General features: G+C 46.2%; 1 protein-coding gene across 4 annotated transcripts in view; it reads left to right on the forward strand.

Moving 5' to 3' along the window:
- PBX3 (PBX homeobox 3) overlaps positions 1-9,694 on the forward strand; it is a 201,905-nt gene extending 192,211 nt beyond the window's left edge. For 3 of the 4 annotated variants that reach the window (XM_059658047.1, XM_059658049.1, XM_059658048.1), the window contains 4 exons: positions 3,249-3,414; positions 4,592-4,704; positions 5,471-5,560; positions 8,155-9,694. In XM_059658047.1, coding sequence (XP_059514030.1) covers positions 3,249-3,414; positions 4,592-4,704; positions 5,471-5,560; positions 8,155-8,247 — 462 coding nt within the window. In that variant the 3' untranslated portion in view covers positions 8,248-9,694. The remainder of the gene's footprint in view (positions 1-3,248; positions 3,415-4,591; positions 4,705-5,470; positions 5,561-8,154) is intronic. The other variant, XM_059658050.1, reaches the window with a different exon arrangement.
- The last annotated feature ends 8,149 nt before the right edge of the window (positions 9,695-17,843 follow it).

Consider the following 17,843-nt stretch of genomic DNA (forward strand, 5'->3'; position numbering starts at 1 on the left):
CATGTGATGTGAAGCTTTGGGTGCTTCCTACTGGGTGATGGTAGGGGTTCTTTTGCAACTAATTGTATCCATCTGTTTTAAAAAGGGTGAAAAAGAATTCCTGAATTTAGGTGTCCATTTATACATTAATTATGTTAATCTCATTTGCAGCAGTATGGTCTTAATAGCTGGATTGCTGCAATGCCCAATCTGTGATATCAGAATGTGACGTGCATATTTTAATTTGAGAAATAGTTTAACATTTTTAGATATTCATTTAGATGTGGTTATGCAGGTTAAACATAACGTATGATCACTGCTTCTTTCATTGCTTCCAATTAAACCTTGCTTGTTAGTTTAACCTCTAGGTAATCCCATCAAACAATTGATGTCAAGGAAACACTGCCCACAGTAGCTTCGGATGAGTGGCCATTAATTTTAATTGCCTTGATATTAAAGATTAAGAAGTATTGGGACTAGCAGAATAGAAACGATCTGATGTCAAGCAAACCCACTTGCTAAAGCTTCCCCAGGCTGCTGGTGATATTAAAATTTTACTGTGAGAATTAAATAAACCTTTATTAGTGATGACTGTTGTTTGATTGGTCCAGGGGTATGCATAAACACAGGATTCTTACATATCTAGAGATGAGACCTTCGATGGTACAGAGATTCCTCAATTATGAAACTGTTAATAAAGCTGTAATCTGATTTTCCAGGCCAGGTTTCATTAATGTATTATAGCTTCTCTGATTGTCAAGGTAATATTAACTACAAAGCACGGAATCCAACAGAGAATTGTTTAGAAGAAGAGAATTCTAAGATGGGCCTTTGTTGCTAAATTCAGAGTTGGGGAATTTTCATTAATTATGCTTAAGAAATGCCAAATTCCCTCTCAACCAGGAGTATCTCCCTTTGCACTGAAGATATAGTCAATATTTAACTCTTCAAAGGCTTGACAGTTTTATTCAAACAAGCTAGAGTAGTAGCATATGTTGAATATTTGTATGGAAATGTCTTAGAAATTTAGAACTGAAATTCTTCATAGAAGTTAGGGATAGAGATGGAAATCTGGGAGTCATCCATACAGAGATGATAATTGAAATAAAAATAGTTGCTAAGGATAAGCTTGCTCGAGGAGAAAGAGAGAAGAGGGCCAAGATCTAAGTGCTGGAGAAAACACACACACACACACACACACTCTGGTGTCAGGGAAGGAGAAGCAGCAGGAGCATAATCTCATAGAAACCACACCAGGAAAAAAGTGAGAAGTGGTAATTACAAGTATCCGACACTGCTGATAGGTAAGCAAGTTGAGGAGAGAGAAAAGGCCATTGGATTTGGGACAGTTATTATGCCTATTGTAACCACCTCGATCAACTACCTAGGACAGTGGTTCTCAACCTTCCTAATGCTGCAACCCTTTAACACAGTTCCTCATGTTGTGGTGACCCCCAACCATAAAATTATTTTCGTCACTACTTCATAACTGTAATTTTGCTACTGTTATGAATCGTAATGTAAATATCTGATATGCAGGATTATTTTCATTGTTACAAATTGAACATAATGAAAGCATAGTGATTAATCACAAAAACAATATGTAATTATATATGTGTTTTCCAATGGTCTTAGGCAACCCTTGTGAAAGGGTCGTTCGACCCCGATAGGTTGAGAACTGCTGACCTAGGACCTGAGATTATTAAGATTAAATGACCCCAGCCTGCGTGGCTCAGTGATTGAGCACGGACCTATATGAACCAGGAGGTCACGATTGGATTCCCGGTCAGGGCACATGCCCAGGTTTTGGGCTCAATCCCCAGTGTGGGGTGTGCAGGAGGCAGCAGATCAATGATGCTCATCATTGATGTTTCTATATCTCCTTTTCCCTCCCTCTGGCAGGACAGAAATAGCTATGGAGTCCTGATCTGTAGCGTGTTTTCTTCCTGACAAGTTTTAACGTGTTCCTGTCTATGAACCTGTGCTCATGGGAGCTGCATGGCTCTTCAGTTAGTGTGCCTACATGTGTGTTTGCACACAGTGCTGCCCCAGGAGGGAACAGCATGTGGGCAGCGGCAAGGCCAACATTGTCTTCCTTGTGTGGTTCCCTGGCCAGGGTTCTCTGGCTTCTTTTAGAAGGATGAGTGCCATGGGTTGAAGAATGAGAGTTCTTTTCCCAAGCAATTAAAGACTTGGCAAAGATGGTGAACAAGCCTGCCTGTTGGCATAAATTGGATTGGAGGGCTCATACCACTCCTTTTTCCTCAGGGCCCTGAATAGCTGTTCAGGATAAAACAGTGACTCACCAGCCTGATACCATAGCAACATGCCCCTTTGACATATTAAGAAATTATTGAAAAGTATTTTTTTAACTGTTACTTTAACAAGAGAGGTCAGAGCCTTTTATATAGCAGTTGGTACCTTCTTATAAATTGCTCTGTGGGTTTTAGCTTCTTTATATAGCTCAGCTATAAGAGCCTGAACACATATTGTAACTGAGCCATAACTTGGGCTGAAGTTTTGCTGTCAGTGAGATGTGCTGACATCTGCTTGTTGACAAAATCCTCTTTAGAAATATCTCACATGTGCCCTGGTATGAAGTATTGTAAGTGGTTTGCAAAAGGATAGTCCACTGGATGGAATCAGAGCCACTCCTGTGTATTTGCATTTGACTTTACTGCAGTCATTTGAGTTTTCAAGTTGTGACCCTCTCCCATGTTAACTGGCAGAGCTCAAGCAGTTCTGTTGGCAGACAGACGTATCTTCTAAGGCAGGAGACAAAGGGATTTTTCATCCATTACTAATTGATGTTACTCTTTTCAGCAGACCAAACATGATTCTACTGTACAGCTGCCAAAATTGTCCCAGACCCAGAAAGAATAGCCATTCTTTCTCAAGTATTTCTTATTTTTTTACCTAACTTAACAAATGTTTCCTTTAGCTTTCAGCTACTTTTAGGGGGGACTGATCACTTATATACTAATAGGTATACACCAATTGAGTATTCTTTTATGAACAAACAGTGCTTACAGCCATGTTAGTGTTGCTGTGGCTACCTCCAAGAAGCAGTTTCATTCCAAGAGTGTTGAGAGATTTGCAAAAGAGAAAGTGAACCCCCAAAACCATTATGCATTATCCACAGGATGTGATTTCAGGCTCAGAATTGAGTGTCTCCCAAGGGATCCCCTTGGTGTCCAACAGTTACTGTAAGTTTGACTTTTCCCCCCTCTGATCTCTCTTCTCCTCACTCACGACCCTGTGATTTGTAGGTATCCAACTGGTTTGGCAACAAACGAATCAGGTACAAGAAGAATATTGGCAAGTTTCAGGAAGAAGCCAACCTCTACGCTGCAAAGACAGCCGTGACAGCCGCACACGCAGTGGCCGCAGCTGTGCAGAACAACCAGACCAATTCGCCCACCACGCCAAATTCTGGTGCGTACTGGGCGCTCACTCCCTGCTCAGCCCAGGCAGCCTTAGGCCACAAAGCCTTGTCCCACAGGTCAGGAAGCAAGAGCCCTACTGAGGGCACGGTGGCTTTATAAAGGAGGAATTGTGTAAAAACGCAGGCTTGCTCCTGGGATGGGGAATGACTGAATGGCCAGAGCCTGTAGAAACCTACTGTTAGTTCACTTGCTACTGGTAGGTTTTGGAACTTTGTAGTGGTTTTTAATTCAGCAGATTAGGCAAAGTGCCACCACTAATGATTACTTTAACTATATTGTTCGTATATCATTTTAAGGTCAATAGTGCCTGTCAAAGATTGAAATAGCAGAAGTGGGACATTTATCTGTTGCTGTGCAATGAGGCTAGAATGTTGGAGTGAAGTACAGTCCTGCTTTCTACCTAATGCGGCCACAGACTTGTCTGCTGCCCTTCTTAGCATTTCCTCAGCACCTGGGCTGGCTTGCTAGGATCGGTGGGTGGTTAGCTGTGAGGGATATGGGACTTAATACATGGGTGCAATATCCTGGCTCCTCATACCTAAATTTTATGTGACATTTGTGATGGAATTAGAAACATCTTAATTACAGGGAACTTGAGTGACAATGAAAGTTGTGCAGCTGGTCCGAACAGATAGACTTGAGAAGCAATTCATATTATTAATATATATCTTTAAAAATTCAGAAATGGGGAGTTTTCTGTTTGTTTTGTGGTCTTTCTCTCTCTCCCCCCCCCCCTACCCCCGGGTTTTTAATGGAACATGAAAACAGATGGAAGTTAGGTAGAATTATGGCTTAGAACGAGCTTCAGAAAAATATTTCTTCTCTGGGTAGTTGTCCACCATGGAGTGAATGATGGTGAAGAGCATATTTAATGACCAGATCCTGGAGATAAAACGGGATGGTGCCAGGCCAGCTACTAGGTGTTTTTCTGTTTATTTTGATTTTCTCTTTGTTTCTTATTGAGCTTCCCCATTGGTAGGACTCTCCTAGCTGTAACATGACTCAGAACCTAGCTCTTTGCCGTTACTCTCCATCCTCTTAGCCCGGAAATGCTTCATGTTGTACAGACCTTTCCCTCCTGTGCCTGTCCTCCTTTCCCGCCTCTAGGTCTGTGAGGGTTGTGTGTAGCTCTCTGTTATTCAGCCACTTAACTCTTTCCTTTCCAGGTTCTTCTGGTTCTTTTAACCTCCCAAATTCTGGGGACATGTTCATGAACATGCAGAGTCTGAATGGGGATTCTTACCAAGGGTCCCAAGTCGGAGCCAATGTGCAATCACAGGTAGGAGAAATGCCCCACCTGGGGCCTTTCTGGCAGGGTAGGGTTTGGGCTCAAAACTCCTTGCTCTCACCCCGTGGAAGTGGCCTGCACATCTGTGCAGGACCTGGGCTGGGTGCTTCCAGACGTGACCCATCAGCCCCACATTTAATTTAACGAAAAGTCAAGCAAACAGCGACTTTTGATGATTCAAACTTGATCAACTTTGTGAATGCATTCGGCTCTGGCTTGAGCTCATGGAGAGGGGTTAGGGGCATCTTATTTTGCACCAAAACAGACCAGAAAAATTGTGTGTACCAATGAGTGTATGATTTACGAATAGATTACTGTTTTATGTCTGTGTTTTTTTAAGTCAATATAAAAACCTAAGTTCTTAGAATTCTCATCCTATTGACAACAGTTTTTATGCACATAGGTGTGTGTGTGTGTATGTGCGTGCGCGCGTGTGCCTGTATATGTGTGTGTGAGAGAGAGAGATCAGTATACACATTTATAAGTAGATTTCACCCACAGCCACCACACACATTTGGTCGGTGTAGATGGAAAGTTTGCATTGCCATGAAGACATTACTGTTTCTGGCATAAAAGACGTGTGAGTTTAAACATGCAAAGAATGGTTGAAATTCTGCCAGTCATGTTTGATTGATAATTTGTCTTTTATTGAAGATGCTAAACCCACGCGGCACACATAATTTAAATTGTTTCCTTTTGTAAGTGATGATGTTTTAATAGATTTGTGATGATGAATTTTGTTTCGTCTCACTTCTAGGTGGATACCCTCCGTCATGTTATCAATCAGACGGGAGGCTACAGTGATGGCCTTGGAGGAAATTCACTGTACAGTCCACATAATTTAAATGTGAGTACTCTGGGGAACCACATGTGAAGAGCTGTAGAAATAGTGTCAGGTAAATGGCGACTAATAAATAAATTAATGGCCATTTGACTTGGCTTCTCATCTGTGGGCAGGTAGGGAAGGCAGCGTCTTCACTACCCTTTTATTTTATGAATTTAAACACTTATTGCTTACATGCCCTTAGAAGTCCTCACAGATGCCCAGAGTGCATCATCAATAGGGGCTAAAACACCTGTCCATCAAGGTGCCATCTCCTACTGCCTCTGCCGTGTGGGTCCAGGAAAAAGGTGAAGAACAGGTCATTTATCTGAGAATCGAGCAGCAGGAAAAATTCCCCCACACAGCTCAGGCGAAGGGGACAGCCTTGGAGGGCCCAAACAATCAACAAAGGCTGCACAAAGGATTTTGCTCTTCAGAGCAGTTTGCTGTGCTGTCAGCATGGAAGACACACTGCCCCTCAGGTTTTAATTATGGAGGAACTGATTTTAACTTTCATAGCCAATTCAGCTTAACATTCCCTCCCACCCTGACATGGATGGAAAATGGGGTGGGGGGTTGGGGAGGTGGGGGGGATTAGGTCATCAGGGTGGAGCTGGGATTCCAGATTTAGGGAGGAAATGAACCACCCAACACATGGTGGTAGAGTCAGGAAGAAAATGGACACAATTCCCCCTTTTTAGGGCCTTGACTTGCTATGAGAGTAAAATATTAATGATTTAAAAAGTGATTGAGGATGTTCAATTGTAACGGGGAAAAAGGACCATTAAATACTCAAATCTTTTACATTTGAAATGTCAAATCTTTTTGGGTTTATAAATAACTCATAATAACCCACAACAAACCATATAAAAAGCCTTTTAGTTGCATTTCTCCTTTTTCATTTAAGTGTTTTGAAATGCTTCAGAGAATGTGCGATATCCTTATCAACATGATAAAATATGAAACTGTGATTGCCTGCAGCGTTTTACAGACATGAATTCCATCTTCACTGATGAGGCTTGATAAGGCGCTGTTGTATAATACAGTGCATAATCTCAAACCACCAGAGTAAGGATTAATTTATTTTGAAAAAAAAGAATGCTTGCTGACAACCTCTCCTCCAGCTGCCAGGCTGGGTAAAAATATTGTACATTTGTTGTTTATAAATTTGGATAAAAGAGGAATGATGTTTACTTCAGATGGAATGTCTTCAGACTTGTATCTGCATAAGAGTCTTTCTTTTTCTAAGTAGATTTTCATACCTGAGGGTGAAAACTCTCATAGCTTACCTTTTAGATAGAGAAGAGGATTTCTTAGCATCCACACAAATACACATAAGCATGTCAGCATCCGCCCTGCACTACTGAGGCTTTGAAATACACTGCTGACACTGGTTTTTTCCTAACCTGAACGCCTCAAACCTGAATATCTCTTTCCCTTTGGCTCTGGTCATCTCTGTGGGTGATCCTAGGGAGGAAAGGGAGTTCTCCAAGAACAGCGATCACAGGAGAAGGAAGAATTCCCAGCACACGGCTCATCTAGCAGCCAGCACCAGGCTGCATAGGGAATCTAGAGAGTTCTCAGAAGCCTGCTGACACAGGCCTAAAGGAAGACATTTTGGGTGGCCTCTCAGAAGTTGCAGATGGATGTGAGGGATGCAGGAGGACCGGGGAACCTCATGACCACACTGACATTGGTGTGGGAGGTCCGGACCTGGGGCAGCCTCGCATGAGGCCCCTCTGTGCCGCAGGCGCTGGGTGTCAGCCAGCTCGCCCTCGCCTTCTCTCCAGAAAGGCCCGCCCCGTCACTTCCACTCAGTGTTCCCCAACTCACAAGCCCAGCACCTCCCTCTTGACTGACATAAAAATATGTAGCGACAAGCTGTCTGCCACAGCAGAAATCTGATCAGACGTTGATTTCAGCAATTGCCTCGATAGGCCAAGACATGAGGCAAATTTGTTTCTGAGTACTGTTATTGCTGATGCAGACCTGAGGCAGGAAGGCCCAGTGGCTTGTGAAAAGCGGTAGCAACATCCCAGATAGGAGCTCCAGTTAGAGATAATTGGAATGCAGATTTAAATAGTGTGTGCTCCTCCACAGTTCATGCGTTTTCATTCTGGAGGATCCTATTTGGAGGGAAAGCCTGGCCTTCGTTTTCCCGGGATTATAGTAACTGACTGTCAGCCTGTGTGAAAAAGGGCGGGCAGTTCTTCTCGATGGAGACAAGGATTAAGCCAGGCTGAAGTTTGTACTCCGTGGACCCAAGGTCTTGCTGAGGCATTGCCCTGACTTCTCTACTGCTCCCTTCTTAAAAGATTTCTTTTCTAGTCACCTCCTCTTTACCAGCAAATCACAGGCTGAGGTTGGTGCCAGCTTCAGACTGGCAGAGCCCTCCCTCAGTGTGCTGATTTATTGCCAAGTCTTTACTTGGTGGGATGGATTTGTTTTACATGCATTTAATCCCACTTTAACACATGCTTCAAAGTGCTGCCAAAGTGGGTTTAGAAAATACATTTCGCTAATGCATCTTTGCTCTCATGTTGTCATCTGGTATTTTAAATCGGGGAGTAGAATTAATATGTAGACGTGCACCCGTTGAACTGTGTTTCTCCTTTCAGGCTAATGGAGGCTGGCAGGACGCAACAACTCCATCTTCTGTGACTTCTCCTACAGAAGGCCCAGGAAGTGTGCACTCTGATACCTCTAACTAATCTCTGGCAACACTTTCCCTGAGCTGACATGCCTCGCTAGTGCATTCAGAGCAATAGGAGGAGAAGGAAAGCAGTTTTGTGGCCCACCATCTACAGCTTTACTGTAAAACCTTGTCTTATTAGAGAACTTGGTCATCTGTTTTTTAAAGAATCATAATCATTTGTATTTATACTTAAAAACACACAATGTTTAAAAAAAAAAAAAGCACTTTATCCAATTAGGCCAAGATTTAACATTGTTGACAGTCCTGTAGCTATTTTATCATAATTTATTATCAATATTTTACATTAATGGTTTCACAGTTGCCAAGTACTTTGGCCTTAAGGGTAAAAAAGTACAATGTATGCTAAACCTCAATGGTTAAAGCAGATGCAAAGACTCACCTCACCTAAATTGAACTTCTCGCGTGTTTCCATCGCAGACTTTGCTTGTCTCTCTTTCATATTGCTACAGGAGTTGGAATAAAGGAGCTGTTTGGCTCTCTCTGTTAATGATGGTTGTGCTTAAGACACTTCTTCATCACATTTTGTTGCGATCTCTTGTGTTATAATTAGATCAGAGACTGGTGGCATCTTTTCTCTCTCTCAAAGCACCAGTGCCCAGAGTCTGCTTGGTAATTAAATTATGGATCCAGACTGTTCTGGGAGATGAAGGTACTTGCTGCTGATGGAGGTGAACATGAGATCCATCTGGGTTTTACGATGTGCGCTGGGTGCTGCACAAACTTGTCAAGGTTTGCTACGTCCTCTGGGCATTGACCAAGGCTCTGCTCTCTGGAGTGTTGTATATAGTGTAGCAAAAGAGTATTTATACATCTCACCAATCAAAACACAGCTTTATTACCTCATGCGAACTCATACAAACCAATAGAATTTCAACATGTTCTGTAGCTTAGAGTGCTCACTTACTACCTCTGAACAATACTCACGCTGTAGTTTGTCTCTTTCTTATCTTTTTGCATCTTGTAATTAACTCTTTTTTTCCCTTCATAAAATGTAATGTACATTGTAATCTTTTAAAAGAAAAATCAGGGTTGCATTTGCAACTTTTAAAAAACCGAGGGTGGAAACATTGGGTCTTTAACACAGAATCAGTAAAACTGTTGTAAATACTGAGAAACATTTTGAATGTTCTTCATCTTGTTACTAATTCATGCAAAAAAAAAAAAAAAAAAGCGGCGACTAATTGTGATGCATTCGAATTTCAGTATTCAGTACTGTATATTTCACCCTGTGTGATGGGGCCCCTCTCCTTTCTCTCTTTTTGTATTGTATGCGATTCTGAAACTGATTGAGTCATGAAAATAATTTGTGGCGGTGATTCTAATGTATTAAAAGCGTTTCGTGTTCCTTTCTAACTGGATTACACCCTGGATTGAAAAAGTCTTCCTCGTGGTAGTTATATGTAGTTTCAAACATGAATAAACTTTTTGCTTTCATGATTAAATGTTGATGCCATTTCTTACACCACCACGTGAACCAGCCAATACAGACCCAGTGCACAGGTGTGTGGCCTGTGAGAGGGGGAGTTTGAGGTGACGGTGGTGTTGGGAGGATGGAACAGCCCCTACCAACTGACAGCTCTGTGTGCAGGCTCCTGGCTAGTTGCCAGCTGCTGTTCCCTGTCCTCCTGATCCTTGTGCTCTGAGCACGCCTCAAGGAATACTTGCATTTTCATAGATTAGGAAACTAAAGCTCATAGAGGCTAGCTAAGCAAATGCCATCGGCCACACACCTCGGACAACAAGGGGCCATGTTTGAACCTGGGTGTCTACCCTTGGAGCTTACACTCTCCATCCTGACCTAATGATGCAGTTGGCACTAGCTAGCTAAATAGAAAAACCTTTGTTGTAACTTTTTAAAAATAGCCAGTCTTGTCACTCTCATTTCTTCACTTTCATAACTTCTGTGAGACACCAGTTAAGAACAAGCAAAAGTTTGTCTGGAAAGAGTAACCCTTAGATGCCATTAAATATATATATATATATATATGTATATATATATGAAACCTGCAACTTAACACATTTTTAATTGGAGAGAGAGAGAAACATTTATTTGTTGTCCATTTACTTATGCATTCATTGGTTGATCGAACCTGCAACCTTGACGTATCAGGATGATGCTCTAACCCAGTGGTTCTCAACCTTCTGGCCCTTTAAATACAGTTCCTCATGTTGTGACCCAACCATAAAATTATTTTCGTTGCTACTTCATAACTGTAATGTTGCTACTATGATGAATCGTAAAGTAAATATCTGAAAGGGGGGTTCGACCACCAAAGGGGTCGCGACCCACAGGTTGAGAACCGCTGCTCTAACCAATTGAACTATCTGGCTAGGGCAGGGGTCCTCAAACTTTTTAAACAGGGGGCCAGTTCACTGTCCCTCAGACCGTTGGAGGGCCGGACTATAGTTTAAAAAAAAACTATGAACAAATTCCTATGCACACTGCACATATCTTATTTTGAAGTAAAAAAACAAAACAGGAACAAATACAGTATTTGTATTTGCATGTGGCCCGCGGGCCATAGTTTGAGGACCCCTGGGCTAGGGCTTTAACATAGCTTTTAAAAAACTCTAAAACTTGTAAAATGTAAGACCAACTAGACATCCTTTAACTAGGTTAAACATTGTTTTTGTTTTATTCAAATGGTTAGGAATTTCACATACGTACATACACATCTGTCGCTGATATCCAAATCTTTATTATAAAAGAAGTCAATAGCAGGTAATTGGCCTGTTTACTATATATCTCAAGGAAATTGACTCACAGGAAATCAAATTAATGTTAATCAGTTTCAGCCAATTGTCTATGATAAATACAACTGTTTTACTGTTTCAATTGGTGGAACCAGGCAAAACAGGGTGTAGGGCCACCATTCCCATTAATCTTGAGCCAGTTATGCTGTGAGAGTCAACTTTATAAAATAGATGGCCCTCCGAAGCCATCCTCCCTCGCGCGGGCTCAGCCTGCCTGCAGGAGCCTCTCCCAGGGCTAAGTAGTTATTTGCATGATTCAATTAGTGTATGGGTCAGCCTTTCTTATCTTTTACATAAAACCGCCTCTATGCTGTGTGGTTTTGCAAAAATACCCTGTGGACACGGGGCACACACGCACACACAAATATGTCTTCTTTAACTTCCCAAGGACCGTCTCAGGGTTGACCTCAGGTCTGTTGAAAGAAGCATATACCAGTGTTTGTTGGAGATTTACACCTTGACCGGCAACCCTTGGGGTGGGAGGCGAAGGCTTTGTCCTAGGAAGGCCTAAATAAAAACAGGGGGCATATGTGTTCCCTTGCTCGTGGAGTTGGGGGAGGGCAGAAGCATCCTCACTTCATCCATGAGGGAACTGGGGTGCAGCATGAGCCCCCAGGTTCTTATTCCTCACTCCAAATTGGATGAAATGTGTTGACTTGATAGATTTTCACCAGGTACCTTTTCTGGGTCCATCAGTGGGTTAGACCCAGAGATGAATGAAATCAGGCTGCAGCCCTTGTTCAGAAAGCAAATGTTTGGTCAGGGTATTAGAAAAAGGCTGGTGGGTTGCTGGACCTCGAGACGAGAAGGGGGGATCTCACAACTCATTCTCAAGGTCAAAGAAAATAACAGTAGGAGACCACCTGAGACATCCAATCACAGGCTAAGGGGCCTGTCTACATGGACGCACAGGGCACAGGTGTGCTCATCGGAGCCCGGGTGCCTGAGCAGCTCCTCCTGTTGGACAGGTGTCAGCCTTCCACTCCGAGTAGGTACAAGAGCAGGGTGGGAACCTCTGTCGTGGACCAGGTGGCCTTGCAAACCAGGTTAGAACCTCTGTCCCCTGAACTGAACTGAGCAGCTGCCTCCTGCCATTCCCAGCCTGAGTGGTGGTGGGAGGGGCCGTGTTCTAGAGCAGCGGTCGCCTACCTGTGGTCCGTGGACCCCTGGCAACTGCTGTTCTAGAGGAGCCCCTTCCTGTGCGGGAAAGTGACGCGGGGATACGTCTCCCAGGTGGGGTCGTGTTTTAGGTGTCGTCTGTGTGTTGTGCCATGAGAAGTTGATGTTGAGCATCTCTGGGTCAGCCCTTGGCCAGGCCCTTCCTGTACGTTCCCTTATTTAATGTTGGCGCCACCCCCGGGACAGGTGGTTTGTCACCCCATTTCAGAGGGGACGCTGAGGCTCAGTGTTGACACTGCCTGTCCGTCATCTCCCGCAGCTGGAGTTTGCCCTATGAAGGCCCCAGGTGACACCTCCAGCAGCCACTCTCAGTGGGATGGAGAGAGGCGTCTGTGGACTGGAGCCATCCAGCCTCCAGTGTGAGGTCCCTTCTGGGACGGGGTGACTGCCTCTCAGCACTCGCCTCTCTCCCGCCTCTGCCTCTGATGCCTGGGCCGCGGGAGTGGGTGTCCTGTGGTGTGTACAGGGCGCGTGTCATAGATCTGGTGGTTCTGTCTGTGGATCACAGGGTTGGGGATCGGAGACAGGAAGAGCCGTGCACCCGGCTGGGCCTGGCACCGTAGTGTTGACAGACCTGGGCAGTGGCCATCACGATGCACGAGAAGAGCTGAGCACAGGGCCTGGGCATGCTCCCTGCGTGCACTTTATTTCGGGTAGAGTTCTGTCTGTGCCCCTGAGGGTGCCTTTCCCAGGTTCTGTCCAGCCCTGGCCCCTGGCCCCTGGCCCCTTAGCCCATTGCCCACACAACCCACTTGGGGGTGCAAGCAGATCTCGCGTCCAGGCATGGATTTGAATCCCGGCCCTGCTTCCTACCAGCTGTGTGACCTAGGGTGAGGGATTTAACCTCTCTGAGCCTGTTTCCTCACTTCTTCTTGGAACATCATCTGTGTACCCCACCTCCCTGGCGAACGGCTGTCCTCTAAGGCCAAGCCCAGACCACTGTGCCCTCCAACGGAGTCAGGCCCTGCCTTTACCTCGGGTACAGTGAAAACCGGACTATGGGCATCCACTCAGAGACCTGGAGGAGGAGGAGGAGGAGGAGGAGGAGGAGGAGGAGGAGGAGGAGGAGTGGGAGGAGTGGGAGGAGGAGAACTGAGTTGGGTGGGGGCCGGGGCACAGGGAAGGGTGGCCCAGACAAGGGAAGGGCATGTGTAAAGCCCGGAGAGCAAGGCGAACAGAAGGCAGAGCCGTGGATCCTAGCTCTCTCCCTTCCCAGACTCTCCAAACCCTCCCAGCAGCCTCATGGGAAGGTTCTATTATCATCTCTATGAGCAGATGAGGAAACTGAAGCCACTTGGCCAAATACAAATATGATTTGGGTGTTCCTGAAGCTCAAACCCACATTTTTAACTCTTTGTGCCCTTTGTCAAAGTGTCTCTTTCTCACGATGTGGGGCAGCCTCACTATTGGTGAGCCGGAGGCGGGACCCGAGCAGGAAGGGGACAGAGGCAGCCACTCCTCATCAGGGACCCTGGCTTGGGACCCTGAGGAAGGCTGTTGTGTCCACAGGCACTTCAGCCAATGAGCGGTTTGCAACCGGTCCCTGCTGAGCTGGGGGACCCAGCCCCACGGACTATACGCCTGACCATCCCTCAGCTGATTACTCATCATCACAGACTTAGCCCCTGTGCGCGGGTCCTGCTTCCAGCTGGGCCACCAGGTGGACACCGGCCCCATCGCAGAGACGAAACGATGCCCAGGGTTTCACCATAGCCCAGCACTCATGAAAGTGGGCTCCCGAGTGAGGATGCCCCGGGGAGAACCCGGCTCTGCTTCATACCAACTGTGTGTCCTTGGGCAAGTCATGTAACCTCCCTCTGCCTCAGTTTCCTTAACTGTCAAGCACCAGCCCCCAGCATTGTAGAGGGGACCCAGCAAGTAGGTAGAGTTAAAGTGGCTGCATGTAGTAAGTGCCTGGTTGGCTGCTCTCATTCCCCATTAGTCCATGACTGGCCCTGGAGTGTGACTTGCTCTCGAACGCCAGCTCCTGTTGATAAAACAGTGTGAAGAGCTAGGACTTTGGAGTCAGGTCAAGTTCTGCCACTTCCCAGCTGTGTGTGACCTCGGGCATGTCCCCTCCTCTCCCTGTGGCCTCAGTTTTCTCATCTGTAAAATGGGAACTTTGTTCCTCCCTTCCTCAAAGGGATGCCGTAAAGATGAAGTGAGCTGCTGTGCGCGTGGTGCCTGGCCCGTGGGATGGCTGGGTCCTCCTCTCACTGCTATTGCTACACGGTGTCCCAGATCACAATGGGACTCCCCGCTTCTGGCCCCTCTGGCCAGAATGATTACTTCTGGTCAGCAGTGGGGCAGCCACGGGTGTCAGGTGACTAGTGAGAGTCCTGGGAGTGGCTCAGCCTCTGTGGTCCACCTACTCCAGCCCGTGAGGCAGGACTGAGGCCTCGGATTCACCTCTCACCACCATCTAAGGAGATAATAAAAGGCTGATTCTTTTTTCTTGGTAAAATTTCAGCAGAAAGTGTACGCATCATTAAATATGGAAATCCAGAATTTTATTAGCAATCTGCTAGATCTGAACTGACGCCAATTAAACAAAAAAGATATCATTTATAAAAAGGCAGAGTTCAACTTGTATTAAATATGAAATGCAATTTTCTCCTGGTTTTGATTTATTACTGGTGGTCCATTGTTCAAAGAAGCATGTTATATTTCAATAGAGAAATATTGTTTATTCATTAATATTTTAAAACGGGCTTATTGCTGCGCATGGCTCTCACCGAATGAAACTTATGATTTAAAACATGAATTAATAAACACATTTGAAAGTGTTAGACGAGATCACCACCTCTCATTTTTCATTTTCCTGGGAGCATATTAAATTTTTATAATTCTGCATCTACAGTTTTTTCTTTTAAATAAAGATGCAGATCCCGAATTACTCTGCTAATTTCAGGTAACCAGGAGAGAAGAGCAATATCGGGGGACCTGTATCAGGATCACAGAATCCCCAGGAAGATGCTCAGGTTTCTTTCTGTAGCATTCATAAATCAAAACAAATGAGCTTTGTGCAGGAGGCAGCCTTCATGGGCGTGAGAATGCTGGCTGGAGTGGCCCATACATGGGGACTGTGTGTGCAGGTGGGTATGACGTGTGCATGCGCAGGGTGCACACATGTGTGATTGTAAGTGTGTGTCCACCGAAATACATGCATGTCAGTCCAGATGGTTGAGGGCATGCAATCTGAATGAATCTCAATTGTCTGGTTCAATGTTCAGTTGTTTATTGAGCGCCTACACTGTGCCGGCACCATGCCGGTTACCAAGGGTGAGTTGTTGCTGTCTCTCTCCTCCCCGCCACCTGCCTGAGCGATCCCTCCACCAGGACCTGGGGCACACAGGGGGATACATAACAGATAAAGTTTACAGTACAAAACTGGCAACAGTCAGCAAATTGAGGTCACACAGATACCGAGCAAAATGATTCTTGCTGTTGGTGATGCCATTGCTTTGTGTTACCAGCAGTGCCTGGACCAGAATGGTCATCAGTTTAAAAGCAGGCATTGACAAAAGAAATGGTTCATTTCTGTAGATTCCTTTTACATTTTGAAAATGAACTGTATGTTAATAAACACTGACTTTATAATCATTCAAAGTGGGCATACATTTTTGGGGGGACAACCTGTATTTCTGTATAAACTTTAGAATCAGCACGTCCAGTGCCATGCAAACATTCTGTTGTGATTTTGATTGGATCCCATCAGGAGAACTGATACCTTTAAAATACTGAGTCTTTTAGTGCATGAACAAGATCTCTATCTTCACTTACTCAGATCTGCTTCTTTATATGACTTTCAATCAAGTTGCACCATTTTCTCCATCAAAATGCTCAGGCTCCCCCTCATCGGACCAGGTCCCTCCACATTAAAACTCCAGGTTCCCCTTTGTCGAAACTTTCTCCATCTGCGTCCGCTGGGGGCCTGGCCTTTCCCAACAGAGGCCCCTCCAGGTGGGAAACAAGGCCCTCACCCTGGGGCTGTGAGGTCAGGCAGCCTTCTCTTCCTTTCTGCTCCCGCCTTCCTTCTTCTTCCTGGCTTTTTAAAAATTATTGAATTTAATTTTTTTAGAGCAGTCTTAGAGCAAAATCGAGCAGAAAGTACACAGAGTTCCCATATACCCCTTCCCGACACATGCACAGCCTCCCTGCTTTTGATACCTTGTAGCTCAATGGTACTTTGGTTGCCATTGATGAATCTACATCGACACATCATTATCACCCAAAGTCCATAGTTTACCCCAAGGTTCACCCTTGGCGTTGTGCCTTCTGGGCTTGGACAAACGTGTAATAACCTGTATCCAAACGTGTATCCACTGTTGTAGCATCATTCAGAATAGTTTCACTGCCCTAAAAAATCCTCTGTGCCCTGCCTAGTCACCCTCCCCTCTCTGAGCCTCAGCTTCCCCATCTGTAAAATGGGGATGGTACTTCACAGGGCTGTGTGAGGCTTGCATGAGGTCTTGCTCATGCATTGCTGAGACCTAGGGTCTTGCATACAGTAGGTGCTAATTAATCGGCGCTCCTAATTCAGAGTGGCTGGGGCACCCCAGGCACCTCCTTTAGGGGAGCATTCATCACCGCTGTTAGCAGTTTTGCTCTTGTGTCTTGTTTAAATGGACAGAGGAGCCAAGTGCTGTTCAGGGTCCTCAGGCTGCATACCCCCGCTGCCCTCCCCCCCCCGGCAAACCTCCCCCTTCTCCCCACCCCACTCTGCCCAGGTGGGAGGATAGCTCTGGAGCCAGGCTCTGAGCCCATGGGGGAAGCTAGAGGGTGAAGGTTCCCTGGGATCGAACTGGCGGTGGAGTTAGGGGTGCTGGTCTGGCTCTGTCCTGCAGGTGGCGCCCCGCATGGCCTCCTTCAGTCCCTGGTCCTCTCCAGGCCTCAGGGAGGCTGAGCCGGAAGGGGGCCTTTCTCGGGAGGGTCATGGGAGCCACAGAGGTGTAAGCAGGAGAGTAACAATCAGGGGGACTTGGGCAGATGTGGGAGGGTGGGCCAGAGGGGGCGGGATAGAGGCTGGGAGACCTCCTTGTCCTGGGGAGAAGGGTGGGGTCTGAAGTAGGCAGTGGTGCAGAGAGGAAGGAGCGGAGTGTGTGGTGGTACAGGGGCTTGGCCACATGTTGGAACCGCCCCGCAATTCTTTTCCGCTGGTGGGTGGAGCCGGGAACGGACATTTAATTCCAACTGAGACTCAGCCCAGGTGACAGCCATGGGCGTACGGCTGGGGTGATCGCCTGACTCAGGTCTGGATGGGAACCCATGGGGACCAGACCCTAGCTCTGGGGTCCCACCATGCAGCTCTCTGCCTTCTGCCCGGGCCAGGGTAGTTTCCAGAACTGGGGGCAGCGGACGCTTTGATGGGGAGGGGGTGAATAAGACCGACAGGCAGATGACCGCTCCGGCAGGAGTGTCCCTGGAAGACACGGAGAGGTGGCTGTGTGCGGGCTCTGAGGCAAGGGTGGCTGTGTGGCCTCTGCCCTGGGCAAGGAGGGGATGGCCCCAGCTTCTTGGTGGTGTGAGAGGCCTGCAACGGAGTTGAGGCCTGAACCAGACCCAAGGGGTGGGGTAGGGGCTGTCTGCTACCTGGGGCCAGTCCCTCCTGCCCACCCCTGCCCAAATCAGCTGGAGCCGCTCTCCGGGCCTGTGTGG

This window comes from Myotis daubentonii, chromosome 11, assembly GCF_963259705.1.
Source record: "Myotis daubentonii chromosome 11, mMyoDau2.1, whole genome shotgun sequence".
Lineage (NCBI taxonomy): Eukaryota > Metazoa > Chordata > Mammalia > Chiroptera > Vespertilionidae > Myotis > Myotis daubentonii.